We start from the raw sequence: 22,767 nt of genomic DNA on the forward strand, positions 1-22,767 counted from the left end.
GTGAAGGGCTTCCAGTCAGTTGGCCACTTAAATGTTTCAATTAAACTGTTTTGCTTCCAGGGCCCAGAGTATTGAGGGTGGAGGAATTGTAGTATAATATATATGGGAAATGGATTTAGCAAGTGATGACTAAGAACCGGTTTTGAACATTTCACCATGTAGAGTACTTCAATTTAGTCAGTACAAGTTAACAGCAAAATTATATTATTATGGCTTCTCCAAATGGAGGTTGTAGTGGCTACATTGTTCCATTCTTTGGCCTAGATTTACTAAGCAGTGACTTTTTCATTAATATGAATTGCAAACTATGTCGGTTTGTATTTAATGTTTCGGCCATTTCAAATTTTAGTTTGAAAATCGAATCAGCTACTGCTTACTAAAGCTTTTGATACAGTACCACACAAGAGGTGGTACTTATATGTTAGTTGGGCACCCACTATAGTTAGTACGCTCATACCCCCACTATCCATGTCGGCATGGAGTTGATTTTATATAGCGGACATGGAAAACAAAGCAAATAGCTTAGTGGGCGCCCAACTAACATATAAGTACCCAATCGGTTGATAAATATAATAGAGGACCTGGGATCAGGGGCAAATATCTGTAGATGGGTAGGGAACTGGCTGTGTAATAGAGAACAAAGAGTGGTGGTGAACAGTGCCGTATCAAATATGATACCAGTACTAAGTGGAGTGCCACAGGGTTCGGTACTAGGGCCCATTTTATTTAACATTTTTATTAACAATATGGGGATGGGGTTACTCAGCAATGTATCCATCTTTGCTGACGACACAAAATTGAGCTAAATCCTTAAATCAACAGAGGATGTCGCCACGCTTCAAAATGATCTTGACAATCTAGATGAGTGGGCAAAAAAGTTGAAGATGACATTCAATGTGGATAAATGCAAGGTTATGCACATTGGGAGACATAACCAGTGTGCTAATTATAACCTAAGTGGGGAGGCATTGGGTAATTCAGTACTTGAAAATGATCTAGGAGTCCAAATAGACAACAAACTGGGGTGTAGTGCTCAATGTCACATAGCAACAAAAAAGGCCAAAATAATTCTAGCATGTATTAAAAGGGGCATGGAAACTAGGGACTCAAAAGTAATTATGCCACTGTACAAAGCATTGGCTAGACCTCACCTTGAATATGGAGTACAATTCTGGGCCCCACACAATAAAAAGGACATCATAGAATTAGAAAAAATCCAAAGAAGAGCAACAAAGCTAATTAAGGGAATGGAGAATTTAAGCTATGAGGAGAGATTGAGCAATTTGGGACTATTTACACTTGAGGGGGGACATGCTCAACATGTACAAATATATCGGGGGCCAATATAAGGAACTGTCAAACACCCTTTTTACTGCTAGAAAGGAATCTAGGACACAAGGGCACGAGTTTAGATTAGAAGAAAAAAGGGTACTTGTTTCCTAGCACGGCACCACCGATTTCAATTGTATGAAATCGGGTCGGAAAACTCGGGTCGATCGCATGCGATGCGATGCAATGCGACCCAGTCGACCCGATTTTTAATTGTACAGCCACCCTCATGGCTCAATGTTAAATGTCCCTACAGACCCGATGGAAACTGCAGCAGAAGTGGATGCAGTTATGTTTGCATCTGTGTCGTCTACTTTGTCAGCCTGTGGTAGCAGAGTTTAGGCCTAAAGAATACGCTGGAAAGCGTTTTCTGAGCCAACAGTCTTTCGCCAAATGAACTCCTGTAGGTAGGAGTCGAGATTCTGGCGCGCAGTGCCCCTTTGCCTTTTGTTGCGCCACTTACATGATCCCCAAAGGCGTTCAATATTTTGGGTGTGAAACCCAGTGTCTGGATCAACGAAATTTTACCGGTGGTTCACCCATGCATGGTGGTACCCTGCCTGCTCCAGCTGCTCGTGTTAAATGCACGCTGAGTATATAGTCATTCCCGGTTCGATGTTTTTGTTGATGGCGGCCATCAGGGTGCTGGCCTCACGTCTTTCGACAGGTGTCACGAAGCACTCACCGGTGCCTCTCGAAATGTCTCAGAAAAGCTATTGTTGAGGCAGAACGCGTCCAACATTACTTTTCCTCTGTACAAAAAGACACTCATCCACAACAATTTCTCCTGGACCTCCAATCCGGCATTGGGGCTGCGACATTAAGTCCACGGTGCAGGCCTCCCGCATCAGGTTATTGTATAGCACTATGGTTTTATTTGACAACTTCAGTAGTCGCTCACAGAAGGATATGCTTGTGAGCTCCTCCGCTCATGAATAAATGAAACGTATAAGGGTCAGAAATGGGATACGGCACCCTGGGAACCAATGTGCCGCACAGAGACTGGCCTTCTTACGACAGGTTTTAATATGGAAGCGCCACATGCACTCCTTTATACTCAGGCGCATTGGGTGCCCATTAACACAGGTTTGTGTCAGTAGCAGCAAATGGTGCTGCTGAAAAAAACCCACTGACTTCTCCTCTGTCTGCGGCAGGTTAAACATTGTGGCAGGTTCTGCAGCCATACGCAGTCACTTCATCCTCACCTCTGACTGACTACAGTAACTGCGTAATGCTGACTACGCGGGCCACAGGAACATTACGCCAAATTTGACAGGGATGCTGAATATGCGCTGGCCGCTGGAACACTAGGCCGAATCTGACAGTTACGCTGATTCTGACAGCGCTGCTACGCTAACTATGTAACGGGTGCCTTGATAATACACAAGTACTGTAAAAAAAATCTTTACGGTCAGAGCAGTCAAACTTTGGAACTCTCTTCCTGGAGAAGTGGTGTTGGCAGACACAAGAAATATGTTTAAAATAAGGTTGGATAAACATTTATTGGTTAAAAACATCCATGGGTACACATAAGAATCATAATCTGTCTTTAAAAATTTCAGAACATACTATACAACAAGGGATAAGCTATTGAAACCTAGGTTGAACTAGATGGACGCAAGTCTTTATACAGCCTTATCTACTATGTAACTACTAAATATGGCACTTTGGCACATTCCTAATGAGAGTGATTCCAGTAGTTCTCCTTCCCATGATACCTAATGAAAGAATTGCTAATTGTGTTTCGGAGTAAAGATAAACCCATGAAAAGAGACCTTTCAGAATAAGATTTCAAATATAGTAGTATATTGGCCATTTGGTCATATGGTAGTATATTAGTGTTCACTCTAGAATTTTTTTAGGGCAGGGTGCTGACCACAGGAAGGGCACATTTTTCAATCGCGAGGGCACATTTTTCACTCGCGAGGGCACATTTTAATTTAAAAGGTCAAAATGGTGACACCTGAGCTACAAACAATCATCACGTTTATGCTACAGTATATAACCCACCTTGTGACACCTGAGCGTCACACCATCAGCACATTTATGCTATATAATCCATCTTGTGACAACTGAGCGTCACACCATCAGCACATTTATGCTATATAACCATCTTGTGACACCTGAGCGTCTCGCCATCAGCACATTTATGCTATATAACCCATCTTGTGACACCTGAACGTCACACCATCAGCACATTTATGCTATATAACCCATCTTGTGACACCTGAGCGTCACACCATCAGCAAATTTATGCTATATAACCCATCTTGTGACACCTGAGCGTCACACCATCAGCACATTTATGCTATATAACCATCTTGTGACACTTGAGCGTCACACCATCAGCACAATTATGCTATATAACCATCTTGTGACACCTGAGCGTCACACCATCAGCACATTTATGCTATATAACCATCCTGTGACACCTGAGCGTCACACCATCGGCACATTTATGCTATATAACCCATTTTGTGACAACTGAGCTTCAAACATCAGCACATCATTTATGCCATAAATGTGCTGATTCTTTAAAGGTCAGTTGTGACAAGATGATTTTAAACCATCTGATCACACCTGAGCTTCAAACTATCAGCACATTTATGCTATAAAAACCATCTTGTGACAGCAGAGCTTCAAATATCACCACATTTATGCTATATAATATAAACCATCTTAATATCACACCGAGTTTCAAACCATCAGCCAGGGATGGCCATCGGTGCAGACGCTATCGATGGTTTATTTCGATGACAATTCTGCTCCCAGCCATCGATGGTAGTAAACTATCTGATGGATAACCATCGATAGTTTTAGCTACCAATGGTCATTCCTTATATATGACTGAATGGGCCTTGGGCCGATCAAAACCCAGGGGCGGGACTTCTGAGTGGCGGAGCTATGCTCCGTTTCCCGGCACCTTGTTAAAAAAAAAAAAAAGGACCATTGGTTCTCATTTGCCATCGATGTAGGGAAACCATCTGATTCTCCCACATCGATGGAAAATTATTCAACATCAGCAATAAACATCGATGATTTCAAATCATCGATGGCCATCCCTACCATCAGCACATTTATGCTAGAAAACCCATCTTATCACACCTGAGCTTCAAACATCAGCACATTTTAGGCTATATAAACCATCTCTTGCGACACCTGAACTTCAAACCATCACTCTGCAAAGTCATTTATGTAATGTATGGATCAGTGGACACCAAGTAGGTTGACAGTTGTTAGATTCACATGCAGGAAGGTCAACATGGGTCAAGGTGAATATGACATTACGGTCGACACAATCATTAGCACAACATATTAAAGTAGATCGACAGTAAAAGGTCAACATGGGGTTTTTCACATTTTTTTAATATGAATGTCAGCAGTGTCGAAATGGACATGGAGGAGGGGAGGGTGGGGGTAGTACCGCGTCCACGCCCTAGTGGATGGTAGGGCATGAAATACCACTTGTCAGCACATGTCGGCTCAAAAAACTGTGAAAAACACCATGTCGACCCAGTGCATGTCGACCCAGTGCCTGCATATCATTTATAAAAATGACATTTTTTAAATCATAGCAAATAATTTAATTAAATAAATCACTCCAAAACAATGAAACAGGCATTGTGATAGTGCAGGACCCCCCCACCCCACCAATAACAGGCATTGTGATAGTGCAGGACCCCCCCACCCCACCAATAACAGGCATTGTGATAGCGCAGGACCCCCCACCCCACCAATAACAAATTATACCTGGTGTATGTAAGTGTGTCTAAGTACTTAGTACTGAGAAAGGGCACAGTACCTAAACTGCAAAATTCACTTATTGTCCATCGGTTTGGGATTAATCTGGCAAATGCCTCCATTTCAAACCCCCACTGTCCATGCCAGCCCGAAGCGTGGCGAGCGCACGTGTTACGCGTCCTCCCGACCTGTTCATACCCAAACTATCCACGTCGGTGTGGAGTCGATATTATAAAGTGTGGCGAGCGGACACTGAACACTTGTAAAGTAATCCGCGGGGATCGCCACGCTTCGGGCTCGGTGGTTTGCTGTGCTTGCCACACTTTATAAAATCAACTCCACGCCGACGTGGATAGTGGGGGTATGAAAAGGTCAGGAGGACGCATAATGCGCCCCCTCGCGGGGCTCGCTGTGCTCGCCACGCTTCAGGCTGGCATGGATAGTGGGGGTGTTTCAGGAACACATTCACACCTGTCATGTCAGCCAGGTTTAAATGGTCAATGGTGCCCACACAATGTAATAAGCGCTGACTGACTACGCTAACTGTGTAACGTTGACTGACGACCCTAACTACGTAATCTCCGGCTGGCCGCGAATGGGCGGGAACACAACGCTGATACTAACAGGGACACCTGACTGACTACGCTAACTACATAAGCTCCGGCTAGGTGGGAACACTATACTGATTCTGACAGCGCCGCTATGCTAACTGAGTAACAGGTGCCGTGCTAATACACAAGTACCTTTAAAATCATTGTTGAAAAGGAGTGTATAGAATTTGTAATGTGGCAACTTATTAAACAGGTCTAGAAAGATAACGCAGCCATTAATGACGTCATTTTTAGTGTACAAGCAGGAAATGAATTAAGCCATTCTGTTAGTGAAGGAGCAACTTTATATGCTTAGTATAGTGAGGTGCTGTGTAGAACCTGCCTGTGTCACATGAGTATTTTCTGATTGGATGTCATATAAAAGGTTAAAGTATCTTATTCCTGAACTTTAATCATGCAGTGCCCTCTAGTGTAAAAAAAAAAAAGTGTCCCAAAATGATTACTGTATATTTATGGCTTTCATTTTGCTCTGATCAAGATGTGCCAAAATACCATTTATATTCATCCTCCATACCACTGTCCCACAGGTGCCACTTTACATTACCTGATAATGTGGCACAGTGGCAGCATTTAACAACTGTTCTTTTTTCTCTTTCAAGGTTATCCTTATTACTAACCATCCTGAATTTCCATTCAAACTGTGTATTGAAAAACACCTCTCACACAACTCTACTAATGCTGCAGTTATTTAAGCCTCCTACATAAATCAAATCCAAATTCAACTGTAAATAATTCTACATATCAAATAACTTTTTACAATATTCTAATGCAGCAGTTCTCAAACTGTGGGTCCTGACCGTCTCAGCATGGGGTAGCGACTCCATGTTGCTGACCATCAGGCTGATGACTTTTCTAATCTCAGAAAAGGTGCGTACACATGGAGCAATATTATCGCTGGCAATATATTGCTAGCAATATATTACTCAGCAATCATATTGCTGTGTCCCATTTTCATCAGCGACCAGAGATGGTTGCTGATGAAAATGTCACACTGCTGGGAGAAGAGGCAGGGGATGTCGCTGGTTGGAGAAGCATGCTTCTCTGACAGTCGACCATTAGGGGGCTGAAAACGGGAGCGCGCACCCGGCGATTTTTAGCAGCTGCACACTCCAATCGCTGGCGAATATGGTCACTCAGCGACCATATCGCCAGCAATTATTGTCCGTGTGTACACAGCTTTAGTGATTCAAGGAGTCTGAAAAATCTGTTGGATTGTCTGTTATTTTAGACTCCTTACATCAGTTTGTGCCTCCACAATGCTGCCATGTATGTGCTGTCTGCTGACCACACATGTGATGTGATGACTTTCTACAGGGATTCAGTATTGAATCCCGGCGGTCGGGATCCCGGTGTTCAGAATCCCGACGCCGGAATCCCGACAGCCGAAATGCCGACAATGGGGGGACGTGGATCGCCCCCCCTTGCGGGCTCGCTGCGCTCGCCACGCAGCGGGCCCGGTGCCTCGCTACGCTCGGCACACTAATTTATTCTCCCTCCAGGGGTGTCGTGGACACCCCAGGAGGGAGAATGTGTCGGCATTTCGGCGGTCGGGATTCCGGCGTCGGGATTCTGAACGCCGGGATCCCGACCGCCGGGATTGTAACTGCATCCCCTCTACAGTATCTTGTTTGGAGTCCTGTAATTGTTTTTATTGTCTGATGGGGTCCCAAAACAAAATAGTTTGAGGACCCCTGTTCTAATGTAATTACCAATATGTACAGTAAATATAAAAGATAAAGGGTCAGATGCACTAAGCTTCACAAGTGATAAAATGGAGAGAGGTAGGAGCTGATTGGCTGGCTGTTTATCAGCCATGTCGCAGGCTGTGTTTGAAAAATGTCAGGCAGGAGCTGATTGGTTGGTTGTTTATCACTCTCCATTTAATCACTTTTGAAGCTTAGTGCATCTGGCCCAAATACTGAAGTATACACGTGCAAATCAGTTAATGTAGTAGTGTTTATTGCATGATGCATACTTGCCTACTTTTGAAAAAATGTTTAAGGGAGATTATAGTTGGTAGTACAATTTTGCACAGCGCCCCATTGAGGGGCGTGTCATGCTCCACCCAAGGGAGTGTTTAATTCCATATATGGAGAGATTGTGAAAAGAGCTTGTCAACGTGGCATCTAGAACATACTTGCCTACCTAACCCTCTCCATGCGGGAGAAAATGCACTGTTCCTGGACTTCCCTGGTAATGTATGATTGCCATCAACTGTGGTGAAACACCTTTCTTATCAATTACCTAGCTCCCCACAGGTGATGGCAATCCTACATTTCCAGGGAAGTCCAGGAACAGAACATTTTCTCCCTGAAGAAGAGGGTCAGGCAGGCAACTATGACTAATATCCAAATGTAGATGAGCCCCAAAGCAGTTAGTAAGAGCTTGGTAAAGTGCTGGGAAATGGTACTGATGATTCAATGTAAATGTATCTATCTCTCATTCCTTTTATTCAAAAAAATATAACGTGTAATGTGGGCCAGGTGACATGAGCAGTGGCGGATTCAGGGGGGGGGGCACCCAGGCGCGTGCCCCCCGTGTCTCTAGCCCCCCGGGAACCGGAGATATCGCCTGGCAAAGCTGTAACGTTTTTTCCCCATAGGATAATATGGGACCCGTCAATTCTGACCCCCAACCCGGTTCCGACAGGTGCCAGTCCTGCCCACGGCATCACAGAAGCTTGTGATTGATCTCACTTAATTCCAAATCGCTGGGCCTTCAATATGATACTAGGATGGTCCATATTGGTCAATCGGTTCCAGAGATATTGCGTGTAAACCGATTGTTTTATTTTTGAAATGTAATTTCATGGCTGTTCATGTTCTTTGAGGGCAGATTACTCTGGAACCAAATGTTCCAGTTTCACTGGACCAAAATCATTCAAAGCCCACTCAAAAGTTCTTCAATATGATACTTGTCTCATGTAAATGGGTCCGTTGGTTCCGAAGATATAGCTGGTTAAATGAGATAACTGGTTTTCTCTCCCCTTCTCACCAGAAAATGCCGGGACTAGGCTGGTGTAAAAGGGGCCAACCTGGGAATGCATTCTCTGGTGTGAAAGGGGTATTATTTCAATTAGCCGGGACCTGCAGTGCTCTGAATACAGCCAGGCTCTGCCACTGTCCATGGCTATCACTTCTGCATGGCGGCTGTCCCCTATTTACCGCGAGCATGTATCCCCCTTGGCAATGAGCATGTAATCCCACATGGCAATGAGTATGGAACCTCTGGCAATGAGCATGGAACCCTTGGCAATGAGCATGTAGATAAGCAGCATTTATGTAGCATAATTTTCAATAGGCATTATGGTGTTTGGCATAATACATAATGGACATAATGGCGTGTAACTTAACGTGTAATGGGCATTATGGTGTAAATGTTTAATGCGAGCCTTTGGTGGACAATGTCCCTGTTTATGAAGCGTATTATGAATTTTGGCTTAATCTGTGTGGCATTATGTGAATTCTGCCTCAATCCATGTGGCATTATGTGAATTTTGGCTCAATCCAGGTGGCATTATGTGAATTTTGGCTCAATCCATATGGCATTTTTTGAATTTGGCTTAATCCATGTGGCATTATGTGAATTTTGACACAATCCATGTGGCATTATGTGAATTTTGGCTCATTCCAATTGGCATTATGTGAATTTTGGCTGAATCCGTGTATGTACATTTTGGCTCAATCCACGTGGCATTATGTGAATTTTGGCTCATTCCATTTGGCATCATGTGTAAGGGGCAAGTATAATGGGGTCTAGTATTTTGTTGCATAATGTGTAGAAGTTGTATATGGTGTTGTACACTACACTCAAGGACAGGCCCCCTGTTGAGTGGCCACACCCCCTTTCCCGGAGCGCGCCTTCGGCGCGCGCACAACTACATCCTTCACTTTTGTTGCCACGGTGGGCCTGCGTACTTTAAATGCCATGGCCTATTTTTAATCCCATTCCCACCCTCTCTGCCGCTTTCTTAGCATGTACACTGGCACCACTAACACCTCCCTCCCCCACCTAAGCCCTCTTATCATGGTACCCCCCCTGTCATTTTATCCTGGATCCGCCCCTGGACATGAGGGAGATTGCTAGGCTAATGAGGGAGAGAAGGGAGATTGCTGCTATTTCAGGGAGTCTCCTGCAGAATGCAGGAGGTTAGACAACTATGTTAGACAACAGTATGTTGTGATGTGTACACATACAAATACAGACTTGGACATGTCTGTTAAAAAGGTCTGATTTTTTACAAATATGCTGGGTGGAGTTGGGAGTATATGCCCACTTCTGCTGCTGCTGCAGTTCTGTTATTCTAAAACTCAACATAAACTTTACAAGAGATCAAGGAATATCTTGTTTGCTTTCTATTAATAGAAACCACAAAGAGATTTGTGTCTCTATTTTGTTTTTCAATTCTAATCTAAGATATAGACTTATGTTGCTTCTATTATCTTGACCTCATTTGGATAGTAAAACATGAGGATGTTGTTTAGCTGCAATGCCATCACTCCATAATCAGCATGAATGTCATTTTATAATACATATATTAGGATGTTCCTATTTAACAGCATCTCTCGGTTGCTCACAGCTATTTTCTATTATTAGCTGCCCCCCGTTACACAAGTCATAAAGGATTTACATCAGCTTTCCATCACTACTCTGCAGTTCTCCTTTGCTTTTAGAAGAACCTTCAGTAACACAAATGGGGAATATAGCCTTCAGCTGCATGACCAGTATAATTGTTTTCTTGCCATGTACTTATATAATCATATTTCATACTGCTCCGGTACATTTGATACTACGTAACTTCAAGACACCTTCTTAAAATAAGAGAAGTAATCCTTAAAATATTTAGTATGTACTAGCTGCATATTCTGTTGCGCTTTACAATTGAGAACTAAACCGTAAAAAAACAGACTGGGTATTAACTTCCCTCATGCTTAAAATCTATAGAAATATTAATTAAACCTAAATCCTTTTCATTTAGACATGGTCCGTCCCAGGAGCGACCCGGCAAATGTGGTCTTTGCTGCTTACGGGTCGCTGACGTGATATGGGGGGTGGTCCAGAGCGTCGGTTCAGACGGGGGAGGGGGAGGAGGCAGCACTGAGGTGATGGTGCTGCCTCCTCCATAGAAGTGAACGAGACCTGGTTTGCCCACTCAGGTTACCCATTCACACTGCCCTGCAACCCAGGTCTGACCCAGGAATAACACTACTTTTATCCAGGGTTGGATTTTTGATTTGCTGGACCCGGAATTTTGGAAATGGCCCTCTCATATTGCATGTCAACCCGGGTTATTTGTATGGTAGGAAAGGGGTATTATTCACTTAGTTTCAAACCAATATTTTGTTTAGTAACCGTTTCTTATATTGTGCAGCAAATTCCATTGTGCTTTAATAATATAACATAATGCATATCCTTTTTTTTAATAAACATTTATTAACATTTACTTATATAGAGGAAGCATTTTAAGTTACAGTTTACAAATGGTAGAACTTCAAATATTTTTTTGTTCTTTTCTTGGTAGAAATCATTTATATGTCATGACTAAAGGCCCATACACACTGGGTGACTTTGAGCTGAATTCGCTCAAAACAACAAGTTTCAGTGGCCAGTGTGTATGCCCCGGCGATGAGCGGTGCTGCACGCTTCCGCATCAACGCCGGGAAAGCTGTTCATCTGCTGGCACTACCAGCAGATGAGCGGCTTTGAGGTTGGATTTGCAGGGGAAAGCCACTCAGTGTGTATGCACTGAGCGGCTTTCCACCATCAATGATCATTGCTGTTTATACACCCAGGCCCCATTTTCAAGGTTCTCACTTGAAAAATGTGGCGTGTTCTACCTGAAACGTCGGACCTTTGAGATGACAATTACTTGTTTATAGTACATTTTCTACACATTGAAACAAGTCTCCAGAGTGCCACTACTACAAACTCGCGATCTTGCACACCATTTCAGAATCCACAGTGAAGTGCTGCAGCAACATACATAAATCAGAAGCCAGCACATTCAATTCCATTTCGGAAAAAGTATTTTTAATCAAGTTGAAAAAATTATCCATATATGTAAATAACATCAACACTAGACAAACCATTGGACAAGATGAAAAAAATGCTTCCAAGTGAGAAAAAAAAACTTATAGCAGCAGCAAGCCATGCATGTCCGTTGGTGAATTACTCATGCATGAGTAATTCACCAACGGACATCCATCCATCTGTAATTCCGTTGCTGGTGTGGTTTTTAGGATTTTTGATGTCCTAATCTTTCCGTGGACCTTGTTTATACTCATATGAGTGTACAAGGAGATGAGAAAAAAATGATATACCACATTGTTGGAATGCATGTATCATTCCACTAATGGGTGTGTGGGTACGTTTAGGAAAAAAAACTGTGATACACTCCTAGTCAAGAAGGGTTGGCTCCTACCTGACCACAGGAGGAGGGCTGCCGGGTCTCCCTCACTGCGTCCCAGCCACTGTCCAGGGTCACGGTGCCTTTACAATGCATTTGACTGATGCCGAGCCCGGCACATGTGCGGTGGCGGTACTGCACATGTGCAAAAGCCTGGCCATTATGGGCTGCATCAACTGCAGCCCATGGGAGCTCGGACTTCATGATTATGCGGGAAGTGACTTCCTATAAGAAGCCAGCTCTCTGCTAACCGCAGCCTTGGAATGGAACACCTCACAATGGGACTGCCTTTCATGTGGGTGACTAGGCAGGTAAAACTTCCAGTAGGAATTCACTGCCAGTCATAGTAAAGTCAGAGTAGTCTCACAAACTGCATCTGGACTGATGCTGAGAGGGGTGGCATATTTTGTTTGGGGGCCTGCATTAAAATCTGCTTCTGCATGTGACCGTGCAAACCAATAGAAGCTGTTTATTAGAGCATTGGCACAAACTAGAACACACACCAGTAAACATTGATGTTTTAACCAAACTAGCTACTTTGACAAACATAAAGGGATATTTGTCCATTTTACATTTCTGCACATTAAAGAAAAAGTGTAATGTTCATAATCCTTTCCTCCACAAAGCCCTAACCCCTAGTGTGGGGACAGCACAGTAGCAGATTGACACTTAGGGCCTTATTCTAGTTCACTCTTTCTGACCAAATCCTTCTTAGATGGACAAAACCATGTGCACTGCAGGGGGGCAGATGTAAAATGTGCAGAGAGAATTATGCTGCTTTCCCACTGCCTAAACAGGTAAAGGCCCGTTTTTTAAACGGGTCTTTAAACGGTAAGAGCCATAAAGACCCTTTCCCACTGCAGCTTTTAAACAGTAAATTACCGTTTAAAAGCCGCTTTTGTCCCATTCCCACTTACCCATTTATAATAGTAAAGATGAAGGGGGGGGGGGGGTTAAAAGGCTGTGCCCTGTATTTTAAGAACCAGCCCCAGGCCAAACCAGCCAGCAGGGTAATGTCAGTCGGGAGACACTTATTAGATAAGGTCCACGGCCAAAACATTCATTCCTACTGACCAGTCAGCCTGGCCAGGGGCCCTGGGGGAGTGGGGACCCCCAATAAAGGGCCCCCCCTCCAGGACTTACCTGACCAGGCTGAAACCTGGTGCTGTCCCCGGTGACCCTGTGTGGTGGTCACTGGGCTGATTGAAGTGTAAAAAAATTGAATAAACGATTGTCTTTTACTGTGGAACTATGAGTCCCAGCAAGCCTCCCTGGGACTTGGAGAACCACAAGTCCCAGCATGCGGGGCATTAAAGGGCCCGCTGGCACTTGTAGTTCTACAGTAAAATAAATAGTTAAATAAACACACACTGACAACACAGAAAAATAATACATACATTACACAATGGACACCCTGGCCAGGCTGACTGGTCAGTAGGGATGAATGTTTTGGCCGCGGGACCTTATCTAATAAGTGTCCCTCGGCTGTGACATTACCCTGCTGGCTGGTTTGGCCTGGGGCTGGTTCTTAAAATATGGGGGACCCCTAGTCATTTTGTCCCCCGTATTTTGGGAACCAGCCCCGGACCTGGAGCCTGCGGCTGGTTTTAAAAAATCAGAGAAACCCTATTTGTCGGGTTTCCTGATTTTTTTAATACCAGCCCCGGCTCTTACAGCCTGGTGCTGGTTATGGCAGTGGGGGGGGGGGTACCACTTTCCCACTGCCGAAAAAATGGCTTTTAAACGTGTAAAACTCTGCTTTTTGCCCATTTTTAAAAATACGGTATTTTTAAACGGGTACAGCAACCTGGAGCATTCCCACTGCAGCTCTACCCGTTTAAAGGCAAAAAAAATGGCAAATTACCATTTAAGAGCTGCAATGGGAAAGGGGTATTAGATTTAGGTGAGTTATTTTGTTTCTGTGCAGGATAAATACTGGCAGCTTTATTTTTACACTGCAATATAGATCTCACTTTGAAGTAAAACCCCACCGAAATCTAATTCTCTCTGCACAAGTAACATCTGCCCCACCTGCAGTGCACATGGTTTTGTCCATCTAAGAAGGAATTTGTCAGAGTGAACTAGAATAACCCCCTTAGCGTTGAAGTTAAGTGTTCAATTCCTGACCAAGGCCATGTCTGTGTTGAGCTTGTATGGTTTCTCCATGTGTTTGCATGAGTTTTCTGTATGTGCTCCAGTTACCTAAAAACAAACAGAAAACTTCTAGTAGGTTATGTGACATCAGAAAATAATAATCCTACAGTATGTGTGTGTCCATGTGGTAGGAAATACATATTCTCATTAAAGCGCTGCATAAATATTTATGGGTTTACAGCAAAAGACATGGATCAACACACGTGTATCTAAAGTAATTCTGTTTTGCATGAATAAACATAGAGACAGACACACAACCCCTGTTTACAATACACGCAACACGACCAGTAATTGCAAGTAGCTGGCTGTTGTAATTACCTTCCTTAAATTTGCTATCTTTTGTATTAATTTTCTATGTGTATCCTTTTTTTTAGCTCCTGAAAGTTCCCATAGTAAGATCCAAGAGAAGAAGATGGCTTTGAGTTGTAATGTAAAAGACAGCGCGTTATCCAAGTCTGGTGAGTTAGACCAATGTCTGGTTGCTTCAATTCACCTGAACTTCAGCCAAAGGACTTCTGTCTATCTGTGGTTTTCAGTTTAGGAACACTATTCAATAAACAATTAATGCTTGTCCATTTGTTACTACACATTTTTCACTCCGTTAGTAATTCCAGTTCACCTGGTAATATATATCTTATTACGGATTCATGTTGTTCTTTTGGGAATCAAGGCTACACATACTGTATACACACTTGTAAATACACATTCACAAAAACTCCTATACCATATTCATACACTTACTGGACTTGTGCCCTACTATATTACTAATTGTCTGATGCGTTTGCACCCTTTAATTCAGTTGTATGATACAACTTGTATCCCGCTTTATTTAAAATAGATAATTCTGAGAATGCAGTACACAAGGCTCAAATGTTCATCCTCGCATACTGCAGTCAGACAGCTAACACTTGGAGGGTTTTTCTCCTGAATAATAAGCCTGGTAGTTCTAACAAGTGTCTTTTTTTTAAATTCATTAATCTTTATTTATTTATCTTCATACAATTAACATAGACATATACATCATATTTGCAATGTACAACTCCTACCACTACACATATCCCAAACATTATACATGACATACAAACATAAAGAGACACGTCATCCATTCCTAATGTCAGATAAACCCTCTTCAATTCCCGCTCACTTTTCTTTTCTTTGGCTACAGATTCCTCTTTCAGTCTTATTCCCACATTTATCTTCAGCAATTATTTAATTTCTTATATTATCACAGGTATATCTCCTTCCGTCTACATTCAGCATATTATACTGCAAATTTGACCTTTTGTTTGTCTTTTTACTCAAAATGTGTGCCCTATAAGTACTGTAAAAAAAAAATCAGCAAAAAACAGCATTGCTAGTATACACAGACTACTGGGATTTGTACATCTGCGCAGCGGAGACTGAATCTGTGCAAAAGAACTGTGCAGTTAGTCACGGCCTGGCAGCTCTTGTACAATCTGTGTGGCTTTTTGCTAACTCATATACTTATTAAACACAAAATGTAATAAATATATGATGCACTAACCCGTGGAGCATTTCTGCCTCACTGGGAATCTTGCAATATGGCATATAAATACTAGGTCTAGGCAGACTCATCTGTAGTTGTAATAATCAGTTTAAAACCATTGCAACTAAGCAGATGTGTTTAGTGTGCAACAACATATCCAATCTGCTGCAGCCACACACAATAGAGATCTGTTGTGCTGCAGTGATTGTATACAGAAAATTACACCTAGCTTAATTTATTTTGAAATATACTGTGATTTGAAAGTTCATGTTCCAGACTCTAACCCCCACCACCAACACTCCCTGAATCTATATCTTTATATTGCCACTATACTTTCACTGTGCTTTAATAGATTTGTCTTGCCTCTGTGTTTTTTCTAGAACCTCATCTTGTTTTGAAGGTTGATGAGAAACAAAAACTTGCCCGAGAGCGACGAGAGGAACGTGAGAAGCTGATAGGTATGGTTTTTAAGCAAGTATTTAGTGATAAGCTGTAAAACTTGCTTAGTAAGATGAATCATCATATTAATTTAGTTTTCATTGTACAGTTTCCAAAAGTCCCATCCGCCCCAGTATCTCCAGATATAACAACTAGTAAGCCCGCTCGAAGCAAACTCTTCGAAAGCTAGTCTGCTACCTTGTGATTGCCTTTGTGTTTGTGCATGTGTGAGAGAAAGAGATGTTGTTTCACTCGCTGCTAACAGATGGCAGGGTTTCGGAGACACACAAACGGACTCTAGCATATATATAAGCTTTCTTTTATCTGTAGTTTTCCTTTTTAATCCAGTTCAGAAATTGACCAGCTGATGAGGCAAAGCTTCTTCTTAGATTGAGCCTTGTTGGTGGTTACCCTAAACCCATTTTTTTGGGATGAGGAGTAAAGATCATTTTTTGACTATAATATGTATAAGTAGTACAAATACTGGAAATAATGGTGACATTTAGGAATTGTAAAATACCACAATTACATGTTATATATTATTAATATTCTGTATTGTAATAGCATATATGAAGTGCATATTTTAATGGAAGCGCAGGTAAAAAAAAAAAAAATAATTCAAATATCCCTATCAATTACCTGAATTATTACATCTCTTCACAAGAATGCACAAACATGTACAGAACTCTGTATAAATGATATGTGGCAGAATGTGCAGCAGCTGAAGGATTCCTCAACAACTCTCCACCCCCGCCCCCCCCAGCACCCCCCAAACCCACTGAGTTCTGTTTGTTGGAAGCTACGGGAAGATGTTGTCTCCAAAAGACCTTGACAGGCATGTTTCCCGATTTTCTAAAGACCTTAAATAGTGCTGGAGTGTTTGTCTAGTCTTCAATGGGAGAACAGATATTTTTATTTGCTAGAAAGGGGTAAAATGTTCTACTTTTATATGAACCTGCAATTTGTTACTTCACAGGCTTAGGGTATTCAATGTTTAGGTCACGGCTTGTTTGACCGCCATGACCCTGTCCCATTCTCGGTCAGCTCGACCGAGAACATGCAGGCGGGATTCAATGTCCCGCCTGCCAGGGAGCGAGAAGGGGGCGTGGCCGCGAGTTGCGGCCGGGTAGAGGCGAGCTGCAGCCGGCAGCTCGTCATTTCCCGGCCATTCTCGGCAGAACGAGCCCCACAGCTAGTAAAGTCGGGCTCATTCTGCCGAGAAATCCTGCTCAATGCTGTCGGAAGACAGCATTGAATAGGGAGAGGTGGTCCCGGTGATTAAATACCCCCCTTAGTGTAAAAAGAAAATCCAAACATTTGATGTATTGTTTATGCAGAGTTCTCTGTAAAACTGGGTACACACACATTGGCAGATATATCAGCCATTTTTACAAACCGCCATTAAATCGCAAGCCTTTTGGCAAGTGTGTACCCCTGATATGTCAAATCTATAAGTCAATTCATAAGCTTGCTAATGATAGTTACAATAATTGGAACTAAAATGTGATGAGTCTTTTTTACCCATATAACAGGTATGTCAATAGGTAAAAAAATAAATTTTATATATATATATATATGATATGTGTGCGTATATATGCACACTCGTGCACAGTAGACTAATAGGTTCCATCCCAGGGGAGTGGCAGGAATGTTTTTGTGATTTGATTAATAAATAAATAATAGTGTTCATAAAGACAGTGTTGTCCTCCGATCAAAAATGTCGGAAAAGCAAGGATGTATATCCGTGTGTGTGGTATGCAGTATCATTACATCTAAAACAGATATTTTCTTGGAGGGAAAAAGAACAAACCTTGTTCAAACTGAACTGTGACATATTAAAGATGTCACACAAGGTGTTTTTGCAGTAGTCTTTAGGAACAACAGCAGCACTCATGCAGAAGTGATATTAATCAGTTCTCTCTCATTTTAGCTGCAAGAGAATCTTTATGGTTAGAAAAGGAGATGAGAGCTCGGCAGCACTATGAGAAGCACATGGAGGAGCGCAAAAAGAAACTAGAAGAACAGAGGATCAAAGAGGAAAGGAGGCGCGCTGCAGTGGATGAGAAACGAAAGCAGAAACTAGAGGAAGAAAAAGTAGGTCGCTTTATGTGCCATGGAGCGCTTCTCGCATCTATGGGTTTTTATTATTAAGTTTGGTCATGGAGGGGGGGGGGGGGGTTTGGAGAGTTTGGTATCTAACTGCCCTTTCGAAAATAACTATGCGTTAATACCTTGTGTTACAGTTCATGATTTTCTTCCTTACATAGATCTCCCAAAAGAGAGGGAAAGAAACTCTCATCAATAACAATTTTCGAATACAGGTTGAGTATCCCTTATCCAAAATGCTCGGGACCAGGAGAATTTTGGATAACGGATTATTCCGTATTTCAGAATATTTTAATATTTCAATTATTTATTTTGAAGTATCTTGCATTTATGCTGTAGTAACACATCAACCACATGAAATACACACATATATATATTTGTTCAAAAAAACAAGGTTTCAAAACATGAAACAAAATTTGTGTACTATCTCAGATACAGAATTTGAATGCCAAGCAATCATTTTCTTGCACATACATAGTGCCAGTTACATATCATGTCCCCAGTAGTGCTAGTTACATATCATGTCCCCAGTAGTGCCAGTTACATATCATGTGTTCAGTAGTGCCATTTACAGATGTCTCTAATAGTGCCAATTACATATCATATCCCCAGAAGTGCTGTTACAAATGTCCCCAGTAAGTTTTTATCAAAAAAACATTCTGGAATGTATGGTTTTCAAAATAATTCAGATAAGGGATACTCAACCTGTATAGGTATGATATTACATATACTGTATTAACAATTTTTTTTTTCCTAAGAAACGTCATGAAGCAGTAGTACGGCGGACGATGGAAAGAAGTCAGAAGCCAAAACAGAAAAATAACAGATGGTCTTGGGGCGGTGCACTACAAAGCAACACGAGCGTTAGCAGTTCAGGTAATATTGAGTTAGGCTTTTGCTATTATCTTCCCAATTGTAAATGACTGTACTCTGTCAAAGGTACTGTATATATAGAAAAAAAAAATGGTGCCACAAAGGCACTCTTGTGGAATGTAGTAGAGATGAGTGCACGTTTACATCCCACATCCAATCCACCATGAGAGACAAAGCTTACTTCATTTAACAAATGTTAATAAATAATAAGTGTTTATTGCTAAAATTGAGAGATTATGGATAAACAGAACTGGCATCTTCATCAGTCCAGAAAGGAAGATTGTTCACAGGCCACCTTAGACTATAGAGATAATTTTGGCTGTAGGAAGGAATGTGTGGTGGGTGCTGTAATGCTGAGGCAGTGGCATCGTTGTTGCCCCATTTATACACTTGCTCCAGCTTGAGGCACCTGGAAAGGCTCATTACAGCCTGGAGAAGTGCTTTGCAACTTGGCTGCTCTCTGCCTAGCCCCCTCTTTATGAAGTCATGAGGTCACATGTTCTGGAGGCAGAAGGCCTGCCACTGGGTTGAACCTTGCTGTGTCCGTGAACACAAACCACCATGTAAACACAGAGTTATATACCATTAAGGATGTCAATAAAGATTATCTGTAACATCACTTATCTATAGACTTATACAAATAAAACTTGAAATGTAAAGATAAATATGCAGCATATTGCAGAGTAATGCGCAGTAATTGAAGAAGGAACCAATATAGTAAGCAGTACCAAGAACTTGGGGTTACGGTATAGGTGATAGACGACATACCTTAGTTGTCTATCCACTGACTGCATACCGAACTTGGGCCCTACACCTGTTTATATTTGTGCCTGTCGTGTGGTGCACCAGCTCCTTTAGCTTGTCCAATGCCAACATATTTCTGATAATAGAGAGCTAAGACTTTGGTACAGAGGCAGAATCTTTGCTAGCTCCTGTTTATAGAAAATGGGCAAGCACTGGGAGTTGGCACAATGTAAGGGAGGCACAGTGATGGCGAAGAGTGTGCAGTACAGGGCCACTCTGGACCCATGAACTTGCTTGAACTGCACCCATGATAGATAAAACACTGCCAGAAAGACTGGTAGACACATAAGAAAGACCTGTCTTAAGCAGGGTATGCAATTGACTATATTCATAATGATTTGCTGATTCAGATGAAACTGGTGTCATCATCGAAATATTGTCTAGTGTGTACGCACAATGTTTCAGGCGACGCACATTCCCACATGTTGTCCGTGACATCCTCCGTCCTCTCTACATGCAAGAAAACAGAGGACCCACCTCCGCTTTTTGCAGCCAGTATCATTACGTGTGTGTGTATACATTTGCCGTTATTAGTTTCCAAGCACTGCCAATCTCGCTGGGTACAAACATCGTTTAGTGTGTACCAAGATGGAATGATTCCTGCACCTGAAAGCAGATTAGATGCTATTTGCAGAGCCACCTTGATGTTGAACATAAAATAGCCCCATGATTCATGGTTAAATGAACGAAGTCCATCCAAGATTATATTAGGAGCATCAGGTGCCATCCGACTGCAAGCGAAAATTGCCCATGTGACATTAGTGGTTATAGTGCTGGAATGAAGATAGCACAGTTCTGAATGTCAAATTAATTTATCAAGCGGTACAGTAGTTTCAGATACTATTCTTCCATTTTAAATTGTTTTAAACATAATTAAGAGAACTTGGGCAAATTGCTAATAAGCTTCTAATAACTTGGGTCCAGCTACCTTCTATTATTAAGATTTATATTGGTGTCTAGTAAGCCACTAAGTGTAAGAGAGTTACCAGCATTAATGGAAGTGACTGTTTAACCTTCTCTACCGGTAGTGTAAGGGGGTATTCAATGTCTGTCGAGCGAGGGTTAACTGTCGAAGGTTTTTTTTTTCTCGTTTTGTTCGACTTAAATCTCACAAACCATAATTTATTATTATTATTTATTCTTAAATTTCTCCCTCTTTCATTTTTTTTGTTCCTTTTTCATCACTTTTGCATGTTCTTTTCCTAGGTTACTTTGACTTCTCTTTCGCCACTGTCGATTTATCTGACCTGGCACACCATCTCCAAGCAAAGGGTGGTGTTAGAAGAGGTGGTACTTGAACCACTGTGTGTGACCTTCCCCTTAACCACTGCTTTTGCGTTATTTCCTTTGTGACGTAGAACCCATTTGTTAGTTTCCAAAGTCTTTCATGCTGCATTTGGTACAGAAATACATTACTGACACACACACTAATATTCCATGTCACTGTTTTCTTATATGTTAGCAATAGGCCAACTTATCTTCTAAAATCACCACTTGGATTGCGATTCTAGTATTACTGGTGTGTTGCCTGTAAACCAAAATGTAGTATTTCATACCTTTTGTGGTTTTATACTTTCCAATCACCATGCTTCTAGTTACTAAATATAAAGCAGTAAATAACTTAATTTATGTATTCCCACAGTGAAGCGTAGCCCAGCAATACCTACTTAATTTGTGCCAATTTTTACAGTATTAATTTGGCTACAATTCCTTTCACTTTTTCTAATATGTTTCATATTGCAGTTCTCTTTATCCATTTCCTTTTGTATTGCAGTGTTTTCTTTTCCCTGTGATCTGTGTGTGTTGTCTCTGTGCTTGTGTTCTCTTATGGGAACAGTAGTAAGAAAGCGTGTTTCTTGTCTGAGTATCTTGTACAGTACTTGCAGTGATTGCTTAAATACCTAATGTTTTATTAAGTAGCATAGTACATATTTACAGATTTACTACAGTTCAAATCAGCTGCTCGGATGTTTTTCTTTTCAGCGTGTACCCAGCTTTAGTTAATTCAGATTTATTAAGCTCGGTTAAGTGATAAAGTGTCTGGTTTTTATCTCCAACCAATCAGCTCCTACCTAGCTTGTCACTTCAGTGTTATGAGCTGATTGGCCGGTGATCAGAACCAGACACTTTATCACTTCACTGAGCTTAATAAATCTACCCCTCAGATCCTAGAATCTGTAACCATATTAATACTGGAACACGTTGGTTCTATCTATCCAGATCAGTATTGGTAATTATACTTTTCCTATGAAAGACTCCTGCACTTGCTGAGCTAACTAGTTGTGCTACATAGCATTATGTACGGACGATCACATTATGGGGCTGATTCTGAGTATGATGTTGCAGCTGTATCTGTAGTAGCTTCTGCAACTTTATGCTAATATCAGCCCTTCCCCTGGTGTACAGCTGCGCATCTGAATGCAGAAGGACACGGGAAAGCTTTTTTAGGTAAATTTTTCTAAGATGGGAGTTCTATTTCAGATAGGATGTTGTCAATCAGAGTCTATTATCTTCTAGAAGGTGCAAATTAACTAGAAGTAGATTCTTATTGGTCGCCCATAGCAACATCCCATATTAAATAGAACTCCCATCTTAGGGGGATATTCAATCTCCGGCGAGCACCTCCCATCGGGGAGATGCCCGCCGGGCCCTATTCAATGCTGTCTTCCCCGACACCATTGAGCAGGGTATCTCGGCAGAATGAGCCAGACATCACTAGCTGTCGGGCTCGTTCTGCCGAGAACAGCCGGGAAGTGACGAGCTGCCGGCTGCAGCTCGCCTCTTCCCGGCCGCAACTC

General features: G+C 42.0%; 1 protein-coding gene across 5 annotated transcripts in view; it reads left to right on the forward strand.

Moving 5' to 3' along the window:
* The window catches only part of MAP7 (microtubule associated protein 7), a 181,561-nt gene that overhangs the window by 102,136 nt on the left and 56,658 nt on the right, over positions 1-22,767 (forward strand). For all 5 annotated transcript variants that reach the window (XM_083176626.1, XM_083176627.1, XM_083176625.1 and 2 more), the window contains exons 2-5: positions 14,616-14,699; positions 16,129-16,206; positions 18,117-18,280; positions 19,051-19,168. In XM_083176626.1, coding sequence (XP_083032752.1) covers positions 14,616-14,699; positions 16,129-16,206; positions 18,117-18,280; positions 19,051-19,168 — 444 coding nt within the window. The remainder of the gene's footprint in view (positions 1-14,615; positions 14,700-16,128; positions 16,207-18,116; positions 18,281-19,050; positions 19,169-22,767) is intronic.

This window comes from Crinia signifera, chromosome 3 (genome assembly GCF_055691185.1).
Source record: "Crinia signifera chromosome 3, ASM5569118v1, whole genome shotgun sequence".
Taxonomy (NCBI): Eukaryota; Metazoa; Chordata; class Amphibia; order Anura; family Myobatrachidae; genus Crinia; species Crinia signifera.